This window comes from Ceratotherium simum, chromosome 23 (assembly GCF_057802395.1).
Source record: "Ceratotherium simum simum isolate JZ-2026a chromosome 23, ASM5780239v1, whole genome shotgun sequence".
Classification (NCBI taxonomy): domain Eukaryota; kingdom Metazoa; phylum Chordata; class Mammalia; order Perissodactyla; family Rhinocerotidae; genus Ceratotherium; species Ceratotherium simum.
The window spans coordinates 18,156,980-18,174,436 of NC_141922.1; the positions used below are offsets into that span (position 1 = coordinate 18,156,980).

The window sequence follows — 17,457 nt, forward strand, 5'->3', positions numbered from 1 at the left end:
AGAGCCATAAGGAAGTTATTTTTCCCTTGCGCTGACTCTGAGGCCAAGGACTAAAGCATTAGCTTGGAGCTGGGAGGACCTCAGTTCAATTCCCAACCTTGACCTTAACTCTTACTCTGTGGTATAAAGCAATTATTTTACTTTCCCCTTCATCATATTATTGGATTTGATTAAATGAGGGACATCCAGGGCCACTCCAGAGCGCCATGTGCACTGCCATCTAATGGACACGCACCAAGCTGTACGTGGCAGCCCTGCTAAACCTCTACCACAGGCGGGGGCATGAAGCCCACCCAACAGAGCTCCCTCTTTCCCTAGTCTCCATTCTGTTACAGCTCAGTTCAGGAACTATATATAATTCAGGCACTGTGCGAGGGGCTGGGGCTAGAAAGATAGTTAAGACAAGGTTCTTGCTGTCCAGATACTTCCATTCTAATAAGAGAGACACAGACAAGTAAACACAGTTGCAGTGAGGTATGAGGCATGCAACATTAGAAATATGTAGAGGAATTGGAAACAGTACAGGGGAGTGAGAAATTAATTGTCTGAGAGGGTTAAGGAAGAATTTCAGAGAAGCTGATATACAAACTAAGTTTTGAAGGATGAATAGGAGTTTCAGCAGTGAAAATGGAAGAGACAGCAAAGGGAAGAGCACATGGAAAGGCACAGAAGCACGAAATAGAGGGACCTCAGGCCCTTTAAGGAATGTGGCTGCTCACCTGTTATATCCCCAGCATGACGCAGGAGCCCAGGAATAATGATCAGCTCTGACACCTGTATAAACAGCTCCTCTCTCCGGTTCCTTGCTTGAACCTCCAAGGGTCTCTGACCCCCTTGGCTCAGGTCTTCTGCTCCTAATTCTGGCCTCCAGGCCCCTGGCCCCAGAGACACGTTACGGATATACTTGCCCAACCTTGACCTTCTGGACTCTGTTGGGCATGATCCACTCTGTGATCTGCAACTTGAATGAGAGACACTCCTCTTTCCATGCTGCCCTGTGGGACGCTAAAGGCCAGGCCAGCCTTCCCAAAAGGGACACATACAAAGATCTGCAAGTTGTCTGATCGAGCTAGAATAAAAAATGTAAGTGGGGGAGGGGTGTGGCAGGAGACGCTCTGGAGGTGGGCAGGAGACCAATCTGATTCCTGCTAAAGAGTCTGGACTTTATCCTGCAGACATGGGGAGCCAGCGAACGGCAAGATGCAGGGGACCGGCAGATTCTGATTTGCCTTCTCTGGGGTTCCTCTGGTGATGACAGGGGGGGTGTACTGGAAGGAAAGAAACTAGGAGCAAGGGAAAAAATAGGCATGAGAGGCTGCTGCAACAGTCCAAGCAAGACCTGAGAAGGAGAGAAAGCCAGGCTTCCCTGCCCCTTGCTGCTGGTACCCTCCATCAGGGCTCCCTGGAGGCAGGGGCAGGACAGACCAGGGGTCCTCTTTATACATCCTTGTGGTTCTATAGCCCTGCATCACAGTTCTGCTTCTCACATTTGGAGGCTGCCTCCTACTCCATCACCATGACAGATCTCCTCCTCTTCTTCCTTCTCCTCCTCCTCCTCCCTCCTCCTCCTCCATCCTCCTCCTCCCTCCCTCTCTCTCTGGCCCACCCTGGAGTGATATGCTTTGCCTCCTGCCTCTAGCCCAAGCCTCCCAGATAGGAGAAAATGGAAAAGTAAAACTGGAAAGCAGCCTGAACTATGAAATCTAACTGAAGAACAATCAGCACGTGTCTGTGAGAAGCAGGCATGACACGGAGAAGCACTGGCCTCGCCGCTTTAAAACAGAAGCCCCTGGGATAAGAAGCCCACCAAGGGCTTGGTCTGAAAACTCTAGGGTGCTCCACAAATATTAACAACAACTTTTTTCACAGATTCCATCACCTTGGAGCCTGGAGGAGGAAATCACTGTGCTCTGCAATGATCCTGCCAGGCAGATGGGAAATAGAGACCCACAGAACAGCACCCCTGGGCCCACGCTCTGGCTTCCCTTGTGACCATCCGCCACCCTCCACTAGCCCAGAACTATCTTCAGTGACTCTCCGCAGGTCACAGCAACCTATTTACAGACATCTAGAATTCCCAGGCACTTTTAGGACAAGGGACTCAGGATATTTCCAAGTGGGCAGCAAGATCTTCTCTAAGAGAAGCCGTTCCTCCCGATCTATTTATGCCGAGGTAAACACTTGCCAAGGAAACAAGGCATGTGGGCATGCGCCGGCCCTGCAGGCCCTCAAGTTGCTGCAAAAGGCAACTGGAAAGTCACATGTCATAACAGTGGAAAGTACATATGCAACTATTCTTAGCCCTGGAATGTATACACTGTCTCCCTGCCCGGCAGTTCTTTCACAAAGCTCTAGAAAACTATGAAAGCGCCTTCAGCATAAACAAATCCAGAACTCTCCCAGGGCAAATCATTTGCCAGCTGAAGGAAAGGCCTGGGTTGATGGTTTCACTCGGAGCTGGAGGTGGGAACTCCCTGGGGGGACGAGCGGGACAAGGCATCCGCCGGACATCACTGCAGGAAAACAAGGTAAGTACTCTGATGTTTAATTCTGCTGCAGGTAGACTGCCAGATGCCACCCAATAAACCCTGTCCAGCGTACTGTTTGCTCTCTGCTTTCCATTTATCCCATCTTTAAAGCAAAACCCAAAAGACTCCGTGAAGTCATGTTTAAAAAAGAAAAAGAAAAAAAAACATTGCAAAGGTCTATTTTCATCCTTCATTTCTTTCTAGTTACCAGACGGCCACACCCCCGGAATGACATCCCTGGGGATGACTAACACCCGGCAAGATGCTTAGATGAGTTTACTAAATAACAGATATGCTGAGAATCTGAAGAAAGGCTCACAGACTTCTGCAGGTCAACACACAGACTGTCATCTTGCTTCAAGCTAACATTTCAGCCCCTGACAATCAAGTAACTTCCAACAACTTGGTTTTTGGGGTTTGTTATTTTTGTTTGTTTTTTCAGATTATCTGAAGATGCTCTATGCCTGTTAGCTTTGGGAGTAATCATAACCAAAAAGAGAAGTGTCAGCTGTGAGGTCTGGGGTGTTGGTGGCCTCCCTCTCCAGTTTCGGTAAGCCATATTCTTGGTGATACCCACAAGCATCTTGGTGAATGGACATAGATGCTCTAAGTCTTGGAGCAGCCCCAGCTGAACCCTCCAGCACGTGCTCCCTCTTGGGACTTCTCCCTCTCCTGGTAGGATGGACGAGGAGTCACCTGATGGCCTGCTCTTCAAGGACCATGACTTCTCCTCTGCCTTGTTGAGGCAGCTCAACAGCTTAAGACAAAATAGGATCCTGACTGATGTGAGCATCTGTGCTGGGGCCTGGGAGGTCCCCTGCCACCGCAACGTGCTGGCCTCTAGCAGCCCCTACTTCAGGGCCATGTTCTGCAGCAACTTCCGGGAGAGCAATGAGGCCAAAGTCCAGCTGAAAGGCATCGACTCCACGACTCTGGACCGGATGATCCTGTACGTGTACACGGGGGAGGTGCACATCACAGCGGAGAATGTTCTGCCCTTGATGGAGGCAGCCTCCATGCTGCAGTACCCCAAGCTATTTGAGGCCTGCTCCTCCTACCTCCAGGGCCAGCTGACCCCCAGCAACTGCCTGGGCATGATCAGACTCTCTGAAATCTTAAGTTGTGAGACCCTCAAGAAGAAAGCGAGGGAGGTGGCCCTGACCTGTTTCCCAGAGGTGGCCGCATCAGCTGACCTGAAGGAGCTCTGCGCCTTGGAATTGAGAGACTACCTTGGAGATGACGGGCTCTGTGGGGAGGAGGAAAAGGTGTTTGAGGCCCTCATGGTTTGGATCAAGCACGACCTCCAGGCCCGCAAACGATACATGCAGGAACTGTTCAAGCAGGTCAGGCTTCAGTACATCCACCCGGCCTTCTTCCACCACTTCATCGCCAACGACGCCCTCCTTCAGTCCTCGCCCTCATGCCAGACCATCCTGGAGACAGCCAAGAGGCAGATGTTTTCTCTGTACAGCACCACCAGCGCCCCAGGCCTCCAACCTCCATGGCATGTCCCCCCAAGAAACTCTTACCAAGACTTCCTCATCCTCTTGGGTGGAAGGAAGGACAACCAGCAGACCACCAGGGATGTTCTGCTGTACAACAGACAGACCGACCAATGGCAGAGCCTTGCCAAACTCCCGACCCGGCTGTATAAGGCCTCAGCTGTCACCTTGCACCGCAGCATCTATGTGCTGGGAGGCATGGCTGTTGGCGCAGGGAAGAGTGTGCCCAGTCACAACGTCTACATCTTCTCCCTGAAACTCAATCAGTGGCGGCTGGGGCAGCCAATGCTGGCGGCCCGCTACTCCCACAGAAGCACTGCCCATAAGAACTTCATCTTCTCCATCGGGGGCATTGCAGAAGGGCAGGAAGCCATGGGCTCCATGGAGAGATACGACAGCATCTGCAACACCTGGGAGAGAGTGGCCAGCATGCCAGTGGGGGTTCTCCACCCTGCAGTTGCTGTGAAAGACCAAAGACTCTACCTTTTTGGGGGAGAGGACATCATGCAGAACCCTGTGCGTCTTATCCAGGTAAATGGCTGGTCCTTCCCATTGTGTAAGTGCATGAGTGTGTGCCTACACACACACACACACATACATATATACACACACATACATATTCACACATGTACACAGATACATACACATACGCACATATACATAGATACATACACACACATGCACACATATACAGTCATGTGTCGCTTAGTAACAGGGATACATTCTAAGAAGTGCACTGTTAGGTGATTTCATCATTTGTGAACATCGTAGAGTGTATTTACGCAAACCTAGATGGTATAGCCTACTACGCACCTAGGATATATGGTGCTAATCTTATGGGACCACCATTGTACATGCAGTTTGTCTTTGACCAAAATGTTGTTATCTGGGGCATGATTGTACACACATACACACACATATATACACATACTCACATACATATACACATATAGATACACACATACCTGCATGCACACATACATATATACACATACATATAATACACACAAACACATTTGTCATTTGTGAGGGAAGGAAAAAACAGGAAAAGAGAGATGGAAGGAAGGAAGTTTAATTTCAGCAAGATTTTGTCCATTTATGAATTCTTTTTGTGTAAGTTTAATACACACAAATGTACAACAGACACAATCCCTGTCCACAAAGACTTTATCTTTATTCAAGGAAAAAAAATATATATCTAAAAGTTCAAGCTAGAACACATTGAATGTCAGGTAGTGAAATCCTATAGGAATTTTGCGGATGCTTCTAACCCAAATCAATAAGGCCTTAAAAGAAGATGCGCAAAGCATTAGTCTACAATATGTTACCACGTCCTCTGAAGCCCGACCTCAGCTCAGCTGAATCAGAATCTCTTTGTGTGGGGCCCTGACTTTTACGGTTTACAAAAGTCTCCAGGGGATGCTAAAAAGCACCCAGCTTGGGAACCCCTGCCTTAAATGATAGGTAGATGCTAACTTCACTGACATGCTCTCTGAGAAGTGCTATTAATAAAGACCAAAAATTCAGAATATTAAGTGTTTTCCAACTTTACGCAAATTCTAGTCTCTGCAGTGAGTCTCATGATATAAAAACTTAAATAACGAGCCTATCTTTAAAGATAGTCAAGGAGACCCCTGTTATTTGCTTTGTTCCTTTATAGGAGTTATATTGAGTGCCAGCCACAGTGACCCTGGGGACATGGGTGTGACTGGTAAATTGCACTTACCCTCCAGGAGCTTACGAGACAATTGCAATTCAGATGCTGAATAGGGGGTGCTCTAAGAGCACAGGGGGGTGCCCTAAACAGTCTAGAGGGAATCGGGGAGGGTGTGAGGGTTCAGGGAACCTTGGAGGGAATCCTGTGAGGTTGGTTTAAGCTGTCTTGAGCAGAGAGGCAAGAGGAGAGAGAAAGCAGGTGGAGGCAGGTGAGGATAATAAGTAAAAAAGGTGGGAAAATCATAGGGAGGATGAAAGGATATGACAGGGGCAGAGGTGGGGGCAGGAAGCTTCTCTGAGCAGATGACTCTGCCATCTGAAGCAGGAGTCAAACTCATCTGTTGAGGGAAGAGTGGTGTTCTTGAGTAAGAGAACAGCTGCTACAAAGGCCCTGAAGCAGAAAGGAGCACAGCCCATTGCCTGTAGGAACTGAAAACGTGACGATATAGTTGCAACACAGACAAGGGGGAGACAGGTGGTGCACAAAGGTTGGAGGGGGGATTAGTCCCCACAGAATCTCCATTAGCCCCCTTCCCAAGCTGAGCAACCCTTTCCACCCAGACTGCTGCCTCTGAAGCCCCTCCTATAGAACATTCTGGAACATTCTTGAGGGCTAGGTGTTTGTGGACAGGATGCTGATCTGGCAGGGCTTTCTAGACCTTGTCAAGGAATTGAGGTTGTAGCCTGAGAGTAACAGGGTGGGTGAATTAACCCAGTTTGCATTTTTAGAAGTTCCCTCTGGACACCTTGTGAAGAAGAGATTTAGGGTGGCCTGAGTGGACAAAGGGAGGAGAGTTTGGGGACCCTTCCAAAGGTCCAGGCAAGGGAGGATTGTGGCTTGGGCTAAGTAGGTGCCTGTAGACACGGAGAAAAGTGACAAATTCCAATTTAATTCTCTTCTTGTTTTTTTCTTGTCTCCCCTTCTTCAGCCTATATTTTTGGCTTCCCTCTGACCATCCAGGCAGATTCTGAGTCTGTTCCAAATCCCACTCATTTGCTTGAGCCCAGAGAGACATGTTCTGCTCCCCTCCAAGCTCAGGCCACATAATACAGATGTAATAAAGTGTTTCTGTGTGAAGCTAGAGCACCTCCCTCTGTTTTAAACTATTTTTCAAAATAAAGTCACCAAATATGCTGATGATTTCACATTGCAAAATTGTTATCGACTTCCTAAGAATAAATACAAAGCTCAAAAAAGCTTTTAAGCTGGCATATCAAGAATGCATAATATAATCAAACAAGACCTTTGCAACGCCAAAAAAAACCCACTAACATGTTAGTGATCCTTTTACACTGAGGTGATGAGAAGAGGAAAAGTATAAAAGTATTAATTTGGAAGCTTTTCTTATCGACTTAGCATTAACTTTGAAATGGAAATTTTACTCATTCAGATATAATTTAAGATGAACGCTTTAGGGTTACTTGATGGGGAGGGTTGGATTTTCAGACATAGGTTCAGAGTTTTCTTCATAGGATGGTTCATCTGCAGGCATACGTTCTTCTAAGAACTATCAACAGTGGGGTTACTGTGCAAATTGTGTGTGTACGTGTACCTTTCCACCTGGCCTTCTTTCTACCTCTATTTCTGGATGGCATTAAGCAAATTCTTTACCGTCACAAAGTATCACTTCCTCCACTGGTCAAAGACCATCCTTTGTTATCCTTGCCCCAGCCTCTCAGGGGTATTATGAGGATTGTGAGCAAATGTTTAATCTATTTTTGAAACCATAACCAAAGCTGACAGAGAATAGAAGGCCAGGAGGCAATTACTCACTCAAGGAAAATGCAACCAATGTTTGCTTTTCCTTCAAGGATCCCACTTTCCAAAGAGTATCACCTACAAATTTTCAGATGAAACCGTGAGGCTTGACAGCTGTTGCTCTTGCCCATCTCTAGCACTTGGCCTCCTCTATGACTTAAAGGACAGACACAGACCTCAAGAGGTCTCCAGTCTCAAAAGCCTCCATCAAGAAAGGCCACACCTACATGGCCCCAGGCAGAGTCTTGAATGTGATAGTTAAGAACATGGACTCTGGCCTCAACCAGACCAGTTCTTCCACTCACCCTAGCTGTGTGATCTTGGGCATGTCACTCAACATCTCTGAGCCTCAATAGTCTAATCTGAATAATGGGGAGGTAATGGTATAACTACTTCATAGGATGGTAGTGAAGATCAACCTTGTTACAATGATAAAAAGTAAGGCCTTTAATGTGGTGGCAATTATATTTTATCCAGAAAGAATTTCCAGTGAAGAACACAGCACCATTTTCTTCTGTAAATGAATGTTTTTGTTTCTTCTTTTCCTATATGAAGTCCATCCTATATCACTTGTGCTAAATTTTGCCAGTAATGAACTAATTTACATTTGATATTTGAACTTTAAACAGAGGAAATTAACAGGAGAATATGTTCTAAGAATCATGACTTGCTCTATTTCAGAGCGTGGCCAAGGAGCCCTGCCCCCACCTCTTTGCTCTTTCTTCCTTTCCTTGTGCTTTTTTTCCTACGATTCTAATGAGTTTCAGGCATGAACTGTCCAAAAGCCTTTCTCACTTAGCCCCAAATTTATTCCTGGCTTAAAACCCTTTTGGATACACTGGAACATTTATAAATTTAAACATGAGCCAGAAATAAAAATGATTGACAAATCATTGGTTTTATGAATCCCCAAGTTGTTCCATTTCTCATTACAAGAAAAAAATGTTCCAAGTGACGTAAGCAAACGTATATTACAAATGCGTGACTCTTGGTTCAGTTGATAGAAACAGCCACTGATCTCAAGGGGTCACATAAAGACCAATTTCTAATGATATTCTTCTTTCTGTTAATTATATTTTCCTTATTGATAGTAATATACCTACATTTTAAGAACTGGAAAAAAGTGAAAAGAAAAAAATCACTCCTATTTCATCCCATTAATTACTATTTCTATCTTTTTAAAAAATGTATCACTTTAAAACGCAGTGCCGTGATTATATTTCTCCCTCAGGTTTATCACATTTCCAGAAACACGTGGTTCAAAATGGAGACAAGAATGATCAAGAATGTGTGCGCCCCTGCCGTGGTGCTCGGGGAGCGGATTGTCATCGTGGGAGGTGAGTTTGAACAGAGGATCGTGAGGCTGGACACAAACTTGGCATCTCCCATGGAAAAAGGGTCAGTAATAGACCGACGTTGTTCTACAAGACAGTCTTTTTCAAAGCACATCCATCCAACTAGGGGAGTGTGGATGACTTGACAAAGTTCTTTTCCCATCCAGAAGTTTCTCCCTGTCTTTAGCTGCAAACAAGGAATGAAATAATACCTATCTCACAGAGTTGCTGTGATAATAAAATGTGCTCACCTATCTAAACCAGTTAGCACCGTCCCAGACAAATGGCAAATACTCAAAAAAGTTTGCTATTGTTAATAATATTAGCTACTAACGGGTTATCTCTCTGTAACTGCAGTATAGTGTCATGGTAAAGAGGACTGGTTTTGGGGTCAGATAGACCTGGGTTCAAATCCTGACTCTACCACTAACTGGCTGTATACTCTCAGGCAAATTATTAATCTCTTTGTGCCTCAGTTTGCTCATCTGTAAAATGGGGTTCCTAAAAGTACCCACCAGATAGAGCTGTTGTGGGGACCCGTTTCTGAGTTCCCAAAGGCTCCTTTGATTGTTGTAGCTCTTGGATGGGCATAGGAGAGAGATGAAAAAGCCAGTGAGGCTGAGAAAGCCACTGGAGGCAGGAGGTTGCTCCCAATCTAAGAATGGCTATTGTGCCACCTTAACTTAGGGTTAAAGATTCAGGGGTCAGAGTCAGACAGATCTGGGTCCACACCCCAGCTCTGCCACATCCTAGACCTTGGGCAGGTTTCTGAAACATTCTGCTTTTGAGTTCAGAGTCCAGCCTCAGTGTTAGGCAATGGCAGAGATCTGACATGTCCCCAGACTGCTGACCTCCAGTCCCAAATGAGCAACGCTCACCTTGTCGATATGCCATTTGCTTTTCAGGTTACACAAGGAGGATTCTTGCTTATGACCCTCAGTCCAACAAATTTGTCAAATGTGCAGACATGAAAGACCGGAGGATGCACCACGGCGCCGCAGTGATGGGGAACAAGCTCTACGTGACGGGCGGGCGGCGGCTGACAACGGACTGCAGCATCGAGGACTCGGCCTCCTTCGACTGCTACGACCCCACGACAGACACCTGGACATCCCAGGGACAGCTGCCTCACAAACTCTTTGACCATGCCTGCCTCACCCTCCAGTGCATACCCACACTTCCCCCTTCCTGTGAGCTCAACAAGAAACCGAAAAGCCAACTGTCTTAGTCAAGATGCTCTTGTTGCAAGAGCGGGAGTCAACTCCACAAAGCTTCACCCTAAAAGGGTGCAGGGAGAGCTCACAGGACTGAAAGTTCCAGGGCCCCGAGGCCTGGAACCAGGCATATTGTTGGCAGAAGTCGCTCTCTCTCTTGCTCTCCCTCCCTCCCTCCCTCCTTCTCTACCTCATCTCTATTAGGCTTCATTCTACAAACAAGCTTCTTCATCCACATGGTGTAAGGACATTAGCAATTGATAAACTCAGACTCACATTCTCTCACTTTGCATCTTCAAGAGAGGACGTTACCAGTATCCGTACATTAACCCTAAAAAATGATGCTGATTGGCCCTTTTTGAACTCCATGACTACCTCTTGCACCAATCACTGTTTCCAAGGATTGTATTAGTATAATGGGCTAGTCTTGGATCGTGTCCCTACAGGCAGAGGTGAGGTTAACTATTGTCCTTGACAATTTATCTGAACTGCACATAATGGGATAGAGAGGAAGAAATGCTGGGCTGACAAAAACCACATCTGCCCAGAACATCACGGAAATTTGGAACGAGAGGGCTAAGAGACCCGAAAGAGGAAGCACTTGGTCCAGGTGGCAGCATGAACAATGGGCCACAACTCTGCATTCTGCGGATGCAGCACAATGGAATTCCAGATAAGTATGTGCAACTCAGGGTCTAGCGTTTGCAAAATTATCTGCGCGGCCAGAATAAAGTTTGTTTCTGGTGCCAAATGATGTTTTTCTTCAGCCTCCGGGGAGCTATAAACCTGCAAAATTAATCAGGGTTTTCATTTTGGTAAATGTTATGAGAATTGCTCTTCTGAGGAAAGCCAACAAATTCCTTCAGAGATTACTGCAATTACTGCGCTCCCAACATCAGGGCTGACCTTGCCTACGGCCCTCCTTATCTCCAAGTGCCTCTCACCTGGCTCAGTGCCAAGCTCAGGAATTAGCTGAAGCTGGCAGCACATTACAATCACCTGGGAGATATTTGAAAAATGGGGCCTCGTTGGAGATGGACAGGGATTCTCAGAGGCGGGGCCCAGAGCTCTGTATTTTTGAAAAGTGTCCCAGAGCATCATACAGTCATGCATCACTTAACAACAGGGATACGTTCTGAGAAATGCATCGTTCAACGATTTTGCCATTGCGTGAACATCATAGAGTGTATTCACACAAACCTAGATGGTATAGCCTACTACACACCCAGGCCATATGGTACTAACTTTATATGCGGGTGTATGTGTGATCCATCATATACGTGATCCTTCGTTGACTGAAACCTTGCAATGCGGCATGTGACTGTAATGAGCAGTCAGGTCGAGAAACACTGCCTGCTCAGCTGCGAGCACTCAGGACCTTCCTGTGCTGGTCCCATTCCCATCCGTTCCCATCCTCTCATGGCCAGCCCTGTCCCAGCCCAGCGATGTAGGCAAAGTCCTCTCCCCTCAATAGAAGCACCTGGAAATGAGTCTTGCTGCCCTGAGCCTGGCACTCTGGCACCAGAGTGTCCCTAAGCTGAAGCCTTCCTCCTCGTCCGGTTCTCCAGGTTCATGTTCTAGACTTTTCCTTTCTTCCAGCTTGTATTTTTTGCACTTTGGTCTCTCCTGCTGGGGCCTGAAGCTCTGCCCTGCGCCCCAGACCACTTGGCTGTTGTCCAGATGCTCTGTCCAGATTGTCAGCCGCTGCTCCTCATCCTGGACGCTGTCCCCTTAGCCCTTAGTTGGCCTCTTACTCCAACCTGTTGTCTTTGAACCTCTCTGTTCAGGCTCTCAATCCCACCTCTCCCTGGAACTGTACTTGCAAAGGTAACCAATGACTCCTCAGTGCGCAATCTGGCAGTGCATTTTCATTTCTCGTCTGGCTTGACCAGCGAGCAGCATACGACACAGCTGACCCTCCCTCCATCTTGAAACACCTTCCTCACCTGGCCTCTGGACAAACTTACTCTTGCTTCTCCTCCTACTCCCTGCAGTTCATTCTTGTCTCCTTATTTTCCTGACTAATAAATGGTGGTGCGCCCCAGTGCTCAGCCCTTAGACCTTTTTGTATCTACTCGCACTCCCTAGGTGAGTGAGCTCATTCAGTGCATGGCTTTAAATACCCCCCAAAGGTTTCTGATTTTCCAGTTTTCTCTAATTCCAGACTCCACGGCTTGCTCTACATCTCCACTTTGATGTTGAATAGATACCCCAAACTAAACACGTTCAAGACCACTCTTTCCTCACCACGCCGACTCCTCCCACAGGCTTCCCCGTCCCGGGAGAGGGCAACACCTTTCTCTCAATTTCTCAGGCCCAAGCCTTGGACACTAGTCTCAACTCTTCTCTTTCTCTCATACTCTACTTGTTCCAAATATATCCAGAACCCAGCCTCCTCTCACCATCCATAGCTCTAACTCCAGTCCACGCCACCATCTTTTCTCATCTGAACTATTACAACTGTTTCTTCTCTGGTCTCCCTGCTTCCACCTTGGTCCCCTGAATCTCTTCTCACCTCACCAGCCTGTGTGATCGTTTACAAACACAAAGGTGAGTCTGAATAGGTCATTCCTCTGTCTAAAACTCCCCAGATCCTTCCCAACTTTCTCAGACGGCCTTCAGAGACCTGTAAGATTCTGCCCCACCCAGCCCTGCTACCCCTTGGCTCTCATCTCCCGTTCTCATCTCCCACCATGTCCCCCGCCTCACACAGCGTTAGCCGCACTGGCCTCCAGGCTCACAAATTCCAAGCAAGTTTCCACTTTCTGTCTTCATACTTGCTGTGCCCTCCACCTGAAATGCTGCCCCAGATACCATCCCCACGTGGCTGATTCCCTCATCTCCCTGAGGTCTCTGCTCAGAGATGCCGTCCCTGACCACCCTTATCCCATCCATCAACAGGTCCTGTCAGCGAGACCCCTGAAATAGACCACAAATGCCTCCAGTCCCTCTATCTTCATTGCAAGCCGTCCTCATCTGCTGACCAGCCTCCTAAGGGACTCGCTGCCTCCCCTCCTGCCCCTCTGATCCTTCCTCAAACAACAGCCAGAGTAACCTTTCTAAAATACAAACCTGATCACGTTACTCTCCTGTTTAAAATGATTCCGTGACTTCCCAGAGATCTTTGCACAAAGCCCTCAATCCTTTATTCTAGCCTCTAGGGCCTTATAAGATCCCCCTCCTCACCCATTCCCAGCACAGTTGTTTCTGCTCCAGCCATCCATTCTTATTTTCTCCCTCCTCTCTCTTGCCCCAGGGCCTTTGTACTTGCAATTGACCCTGCCTGATACACACCTCTCTCACCTCTTTACCTGATATAATTTCAATTTATACCTTTCACACCACATTAAAAGTCACTGCATCAAGGAGGCCTTCCAGGCACACCCCACCCCAGCCTGTCCTACTAAATGGATAGCTGTCCTATTAAATGCCCCCATTGTCTCCTATATATTCCTCTTTGAGACCTTCATCCTATCCATAATTACTTGATCACTGTTTTCCTCTCTAGACCCTTATTTCTGTGCTGTTCGCCTCTGCATTCCCAGGGCTGGACTCAGGGTCAGCCACATATATTGTAGATCCTCAATAAATATATGATGAATGGATTAACAAACTAGTAAGTGAGTACAGAGGCTGAATCTATGTTGTCTCTGGGATCTCATCTCAAACTCAGAGGTCAGTGTGCATAGGCAGTAGTTTAAACCCCCAGATGCTCTACTAAGGGATCATTCTGTCCTTCTCTTTTTCCCTCCCCTTTCGCACCTTTGGGAATAAGTAGCATGGCCTACCTGGGTCCAACCTGGAGGGTGAAGAGCTTTTTCTAGAAGGCCCTGTTTGCCTGGAATTAGAAGTGGGAGTCTTGCCATCTATGAACTCCTTCTCTGGCCTCCAAAAAGCCTTCTGTCAGAGACTCGCTAATGCCTTGACTTTCTTCTCCCTTCGTCTCAGTCCAACGTTTAATAAGCTGTTCAAGTTTGTGGCTGCTCAGAGCTTGTCCAAGTCCCCCTTGGGCACAGAGCTATGTCAATTGCCCACTGGGATTCGTAAAGAAAGATGGCACCAGGGCCAAACAGATTTGGACACACACGCAGGCCAGCTTTGTGCATCAAACAAGATGCCTCTGTGGCAGGTGCGTTCACTCACCTGGGCATCCCACTGGCCGAATCCCATATCTGCACTGGTTGCAAAATGACCCTCAGGACACGAGCGAGTCTTTCCAGTCTGCTGAGGATAATCTCAGTCCAAAAAGAAAGAGCGAGAAGGTTTTGGCACAAATCTTCCTTGGTCTCACTGGCTGAGTAGAGCCACAGTCCAGAGCTGAGGTCAAAGTATATTTAGCCAGCAGCAGTTACACTGAAACATTTTAAGTAAAAACTGTCAAATGGCCTGACTAATCATCTCAACAAGCAACAAGGGAAGAGGAAAAAATGAAGTGGGGTTAGGGCAAAGCAAGAAAACACTAACAAAAATATCAGACACCCGGTCCCAACATAAACCAGTGAGCAAGAGAGGAGCCAGCAGAGAAAACAGTGTTGGAGGGAAGAATCTGGAACAGGAGTGAGAAGTGGGGCACTGGAGGGGCTGCTGGTCTTCAGCACTGGAACCCCCCTCCCCCAGCCCCGACACCCAGCAGGCACCTTGGAAGAAGGCCTGGCTATGCTGAGGCCACCATCAGGCCACTCACTGACCGGGACATGGCCAGCCAGTCACTGCATCAGCAGAGTGACACGGTCCCAGCAGGACAGAGTTGCCTGCATCCTGGCCCCACCCCATTCAAACTCTTCCTGACTCTCTGCCCACAAGCAGTGGTGGCTCCGAAGGTGATCCCCCTGACCTGCAGCCTCCACCCACCCCTCCAGGTGGTCCCTCCTTATGATCCTGCCTCACCCTCTTCTGCATCCACCCTCTCTGGTGAACAATAGAAAGTCCTGAGTCGCCACATCTTAAAACCAAAGTCCCAGCGTAGGCTGAATTTACCTTCGCCACCTATGAAAAAAATCGGTAATGTCCCAGAGGACAAGGACTGTGACTGGTTTTACTTAAACACTTTGTCCTTCTCAGGATGTCTGACACCCCCTGCCCCACTCCAACATGCCATGCCTCCATGCCTTTGCACATGCCATTCCCTCTGCTGCGATGCCTTTCCCACCCCATCGAGTGAACTCTTCCTCAGCCTTCACCACCTCTTCACCTTCTTTAACCTTTCTACCAGCCTCCCTCATCTCCCTCCCTTTATTACAGCTCCAGAGAGACTTGATGGTGCCATAGAGACTTGTTGAAAGGAAGTGGAAGGGGAGATCTTCATGGGGCAAAGACTGAGTCTTGGTGCCCTGTGAACCCCTAGGCCAAGTTCAGTCAGTATTTGGCACACAGACTAAGCTGACATATTCGTGGAATGAATGAGTAGATGCACAAGTGAATGGGTTCTGAACACCATTGGAGTGTCCGAGCTTCTCTGAGTGAAAATAAGTGCCTAATTATCAGACAAATTAGGGGTTAAGTCAGGTAGTAACCCAGTTGGTATCTAAGCTTTAAAAATTATAATTGCAGATCTATCTGAGAACAATGAAAAATATAGCCTAGAGTGGTAGGCAATATGGTAGGGAAGAAAATCACATTGATTTGTACCCTGAGAACGCTATTCAACGTGAGCTGAAAGCTCCCAACTGATGGCCATCAGATGATCTGATCCCCAGGACTCTGCAAGCACTAGGCCTTCTTGGGTCATTTTTCAGAGAATTCCCCCCTCTGGTCATCTGGACTTGGAAGGCATTAAATCTTTTTCCAGCCTCAGGGACCCTGACTACCTTCCCTTTTTAACAATTGCTTATTAGTGGAAGGAGCATGTTGTACTGCGGAGAACACAAACTTGGGAGCAGAAGAGACATGGGCTGGAATCCAGGTTCTGCCCCTTACCAGCAATGCAACTTTTGACAAGTTACTCCACCTCTCTGAGCCGCAGTTTCCACATCTGGAAAATGGGGGCAGTTTTTACCTCCCTGAAGGACTGTTTCAAGAATGACAAGAAAGATGATGGACATTAACAGACATAGTAGAGTGTCTGACATCCAGTGGGCAATGAACACAGTGAAGTTCCCTTCTCCTCCTTTCTATTCAGTCTTTCTCCCTGTCTTCATTACTGGCTAGTCTGCGTGTCCTCAGTGAAAAACTTCCCTGAATGCCCACTTCTACCAAGGAACAGCAACTGACCCAGACAACCCAGAACCGCCCCCTCCACTCTGGCTCCAGTGACTTTTTGCATCTAAGGACACATTTCCTGCAACTTGCTAACTGGTCCACATCTTGAGAGCACTGTTCCCCTGTTCATTCATTCATTCACACACTTGGTTATTCATGCATTCAATAAATATTGACGCAAAACCACTACATGCCAGGCACGGCGATAAATGTGGGGGTCACAGAGTGAACAAGGAGGTGAATGAGGCTCCTGCTGACACGGACCTCACAGGCCAATGGAGCTTTCCCATCTTGATGTGTTCAGACAGGGAAGAGGGCTGGGAAAGCGAGGGGCAAGACTCTGGCGGCTGTCCCTCAGGACTCGGCTCAGGTACTGTGTTGGTTTCCAAGGCTGCTGCACCAAATTACCACTTGGTAGCTTAAAACAACAGAAATTTATTCTTTCACAGTTCTGGAGGCCAGAAATCCAAAATCAAGTTGTCAGCAAGACTGTGCTTCCTCTGAAGGCTCTAAGGAAGAACCCTTCCTTGTCTCTTCCAGCTTCTGGTGGCTCCTAGAAAACTGTGCCATTCTTTGGCTTGTAGATGCATCGCTCCAATCTCTGCCTCCCTCATCCCATGGCCCTCTTCTCTGAGTCCTTTTCTGTCTCTTATTGGATTTAGGGCCACCCTAATCCAGTATAAGCTCATCTGGATCCCCACCTTATCACATCTACAAAGACTTTACTTCCAAATAAGTTCACATTCTGAGGTTCCAGGGTGACATGAATTTGGAGAGAGGCACTATTCATCCCTCAACAGATACCATCTCCCCCAAGAAGGCATCTTTGATGAGCCCTCATCCCATTCTGCCCCAGGCAGGGCCACCATGGCACTGACTCATCCTCATCTCCCCCATTTCATCATCTCATGGGCAGGGACCGTGGCTTTCATCTCTGTATCCTGCACTTAGCACAGGGCCTGGCACTGTAAAGATAGTCAGTGTGTATTGAACTGAGCTAAACCATCTCACAGGAACTAGCAAATTTTGAATGGCCTCCAAGGCCAACGTACACAAGACATAGCTTCCAAGCAGCTTCCCGAAAGTCCGAGGTGAGCAACATTTGCCAAATGCCAGTCAAGCAGGAATTAAGGTCCATGAGGAGAAGTCCAGGGTCAGGCACAAGAAATTATCTAAGAGAACTAATCTGTCAGCACAATGTCACTC

At 47.5% G+C, this 17,457-nt stretch overlaps 1 protein-coding gene across 1 annotated transcript; it reads left to right on the top strand.

Annotated features, from left to right (window-relative positions):
- Window positions 1-2,922: 2,922 nt before the first annotated feature.
- On the top strand, window positions 2,923-10,735 carry KLHL38 (kelch like family member 38). The gene is made up of 3 exons (XM_004431090.3): window positions 2,923-4,561; window positions 8,737-8,842; window positions 9,745-10,735. The coding sequence occupies exons 1-3, from the start codon at window positions 3,209-3,211 to the stop codon at window positions 10,065-10,067; spliced, it is 1,782 nt and encodes a 593-aa protein (XP_004431147.2). The 5' UTR covers window positions 2,923-3,208; the 3' UTR covers window positions 10,068-10,735.
- Window positions 10,736-17,457: the final 6,722 nt, after the last annotated feature.

What these genes read in the sequence shown, in the direction of transcription:
- KLHL38 (XM_004431090.3), top strand. Translation starts at nt 3,209, where the DNA reads ATGGACGAGGAGTCACCTGATGGCCTGCTCTTCAAGGACCATGACTTC. An exon ending in ACCCTGTGCGTCTTATCCAG is followed by an intron (nt 4,562 to 8,736) that starts GTAAATGGCTGG and finishes TTTCTCCCTCAG; the next exon opens with GTTTATCACATTTCCAGAAA. An exon ending in GCGGATTGTCATCGTGGGAG is followed by an intron (nt 8,843 to 9,744) that starts GTGAGTTTGAAC and finishes TTTGCTTTTCAG; the next exon opens with GTTACACAAGGAGGATTCTT.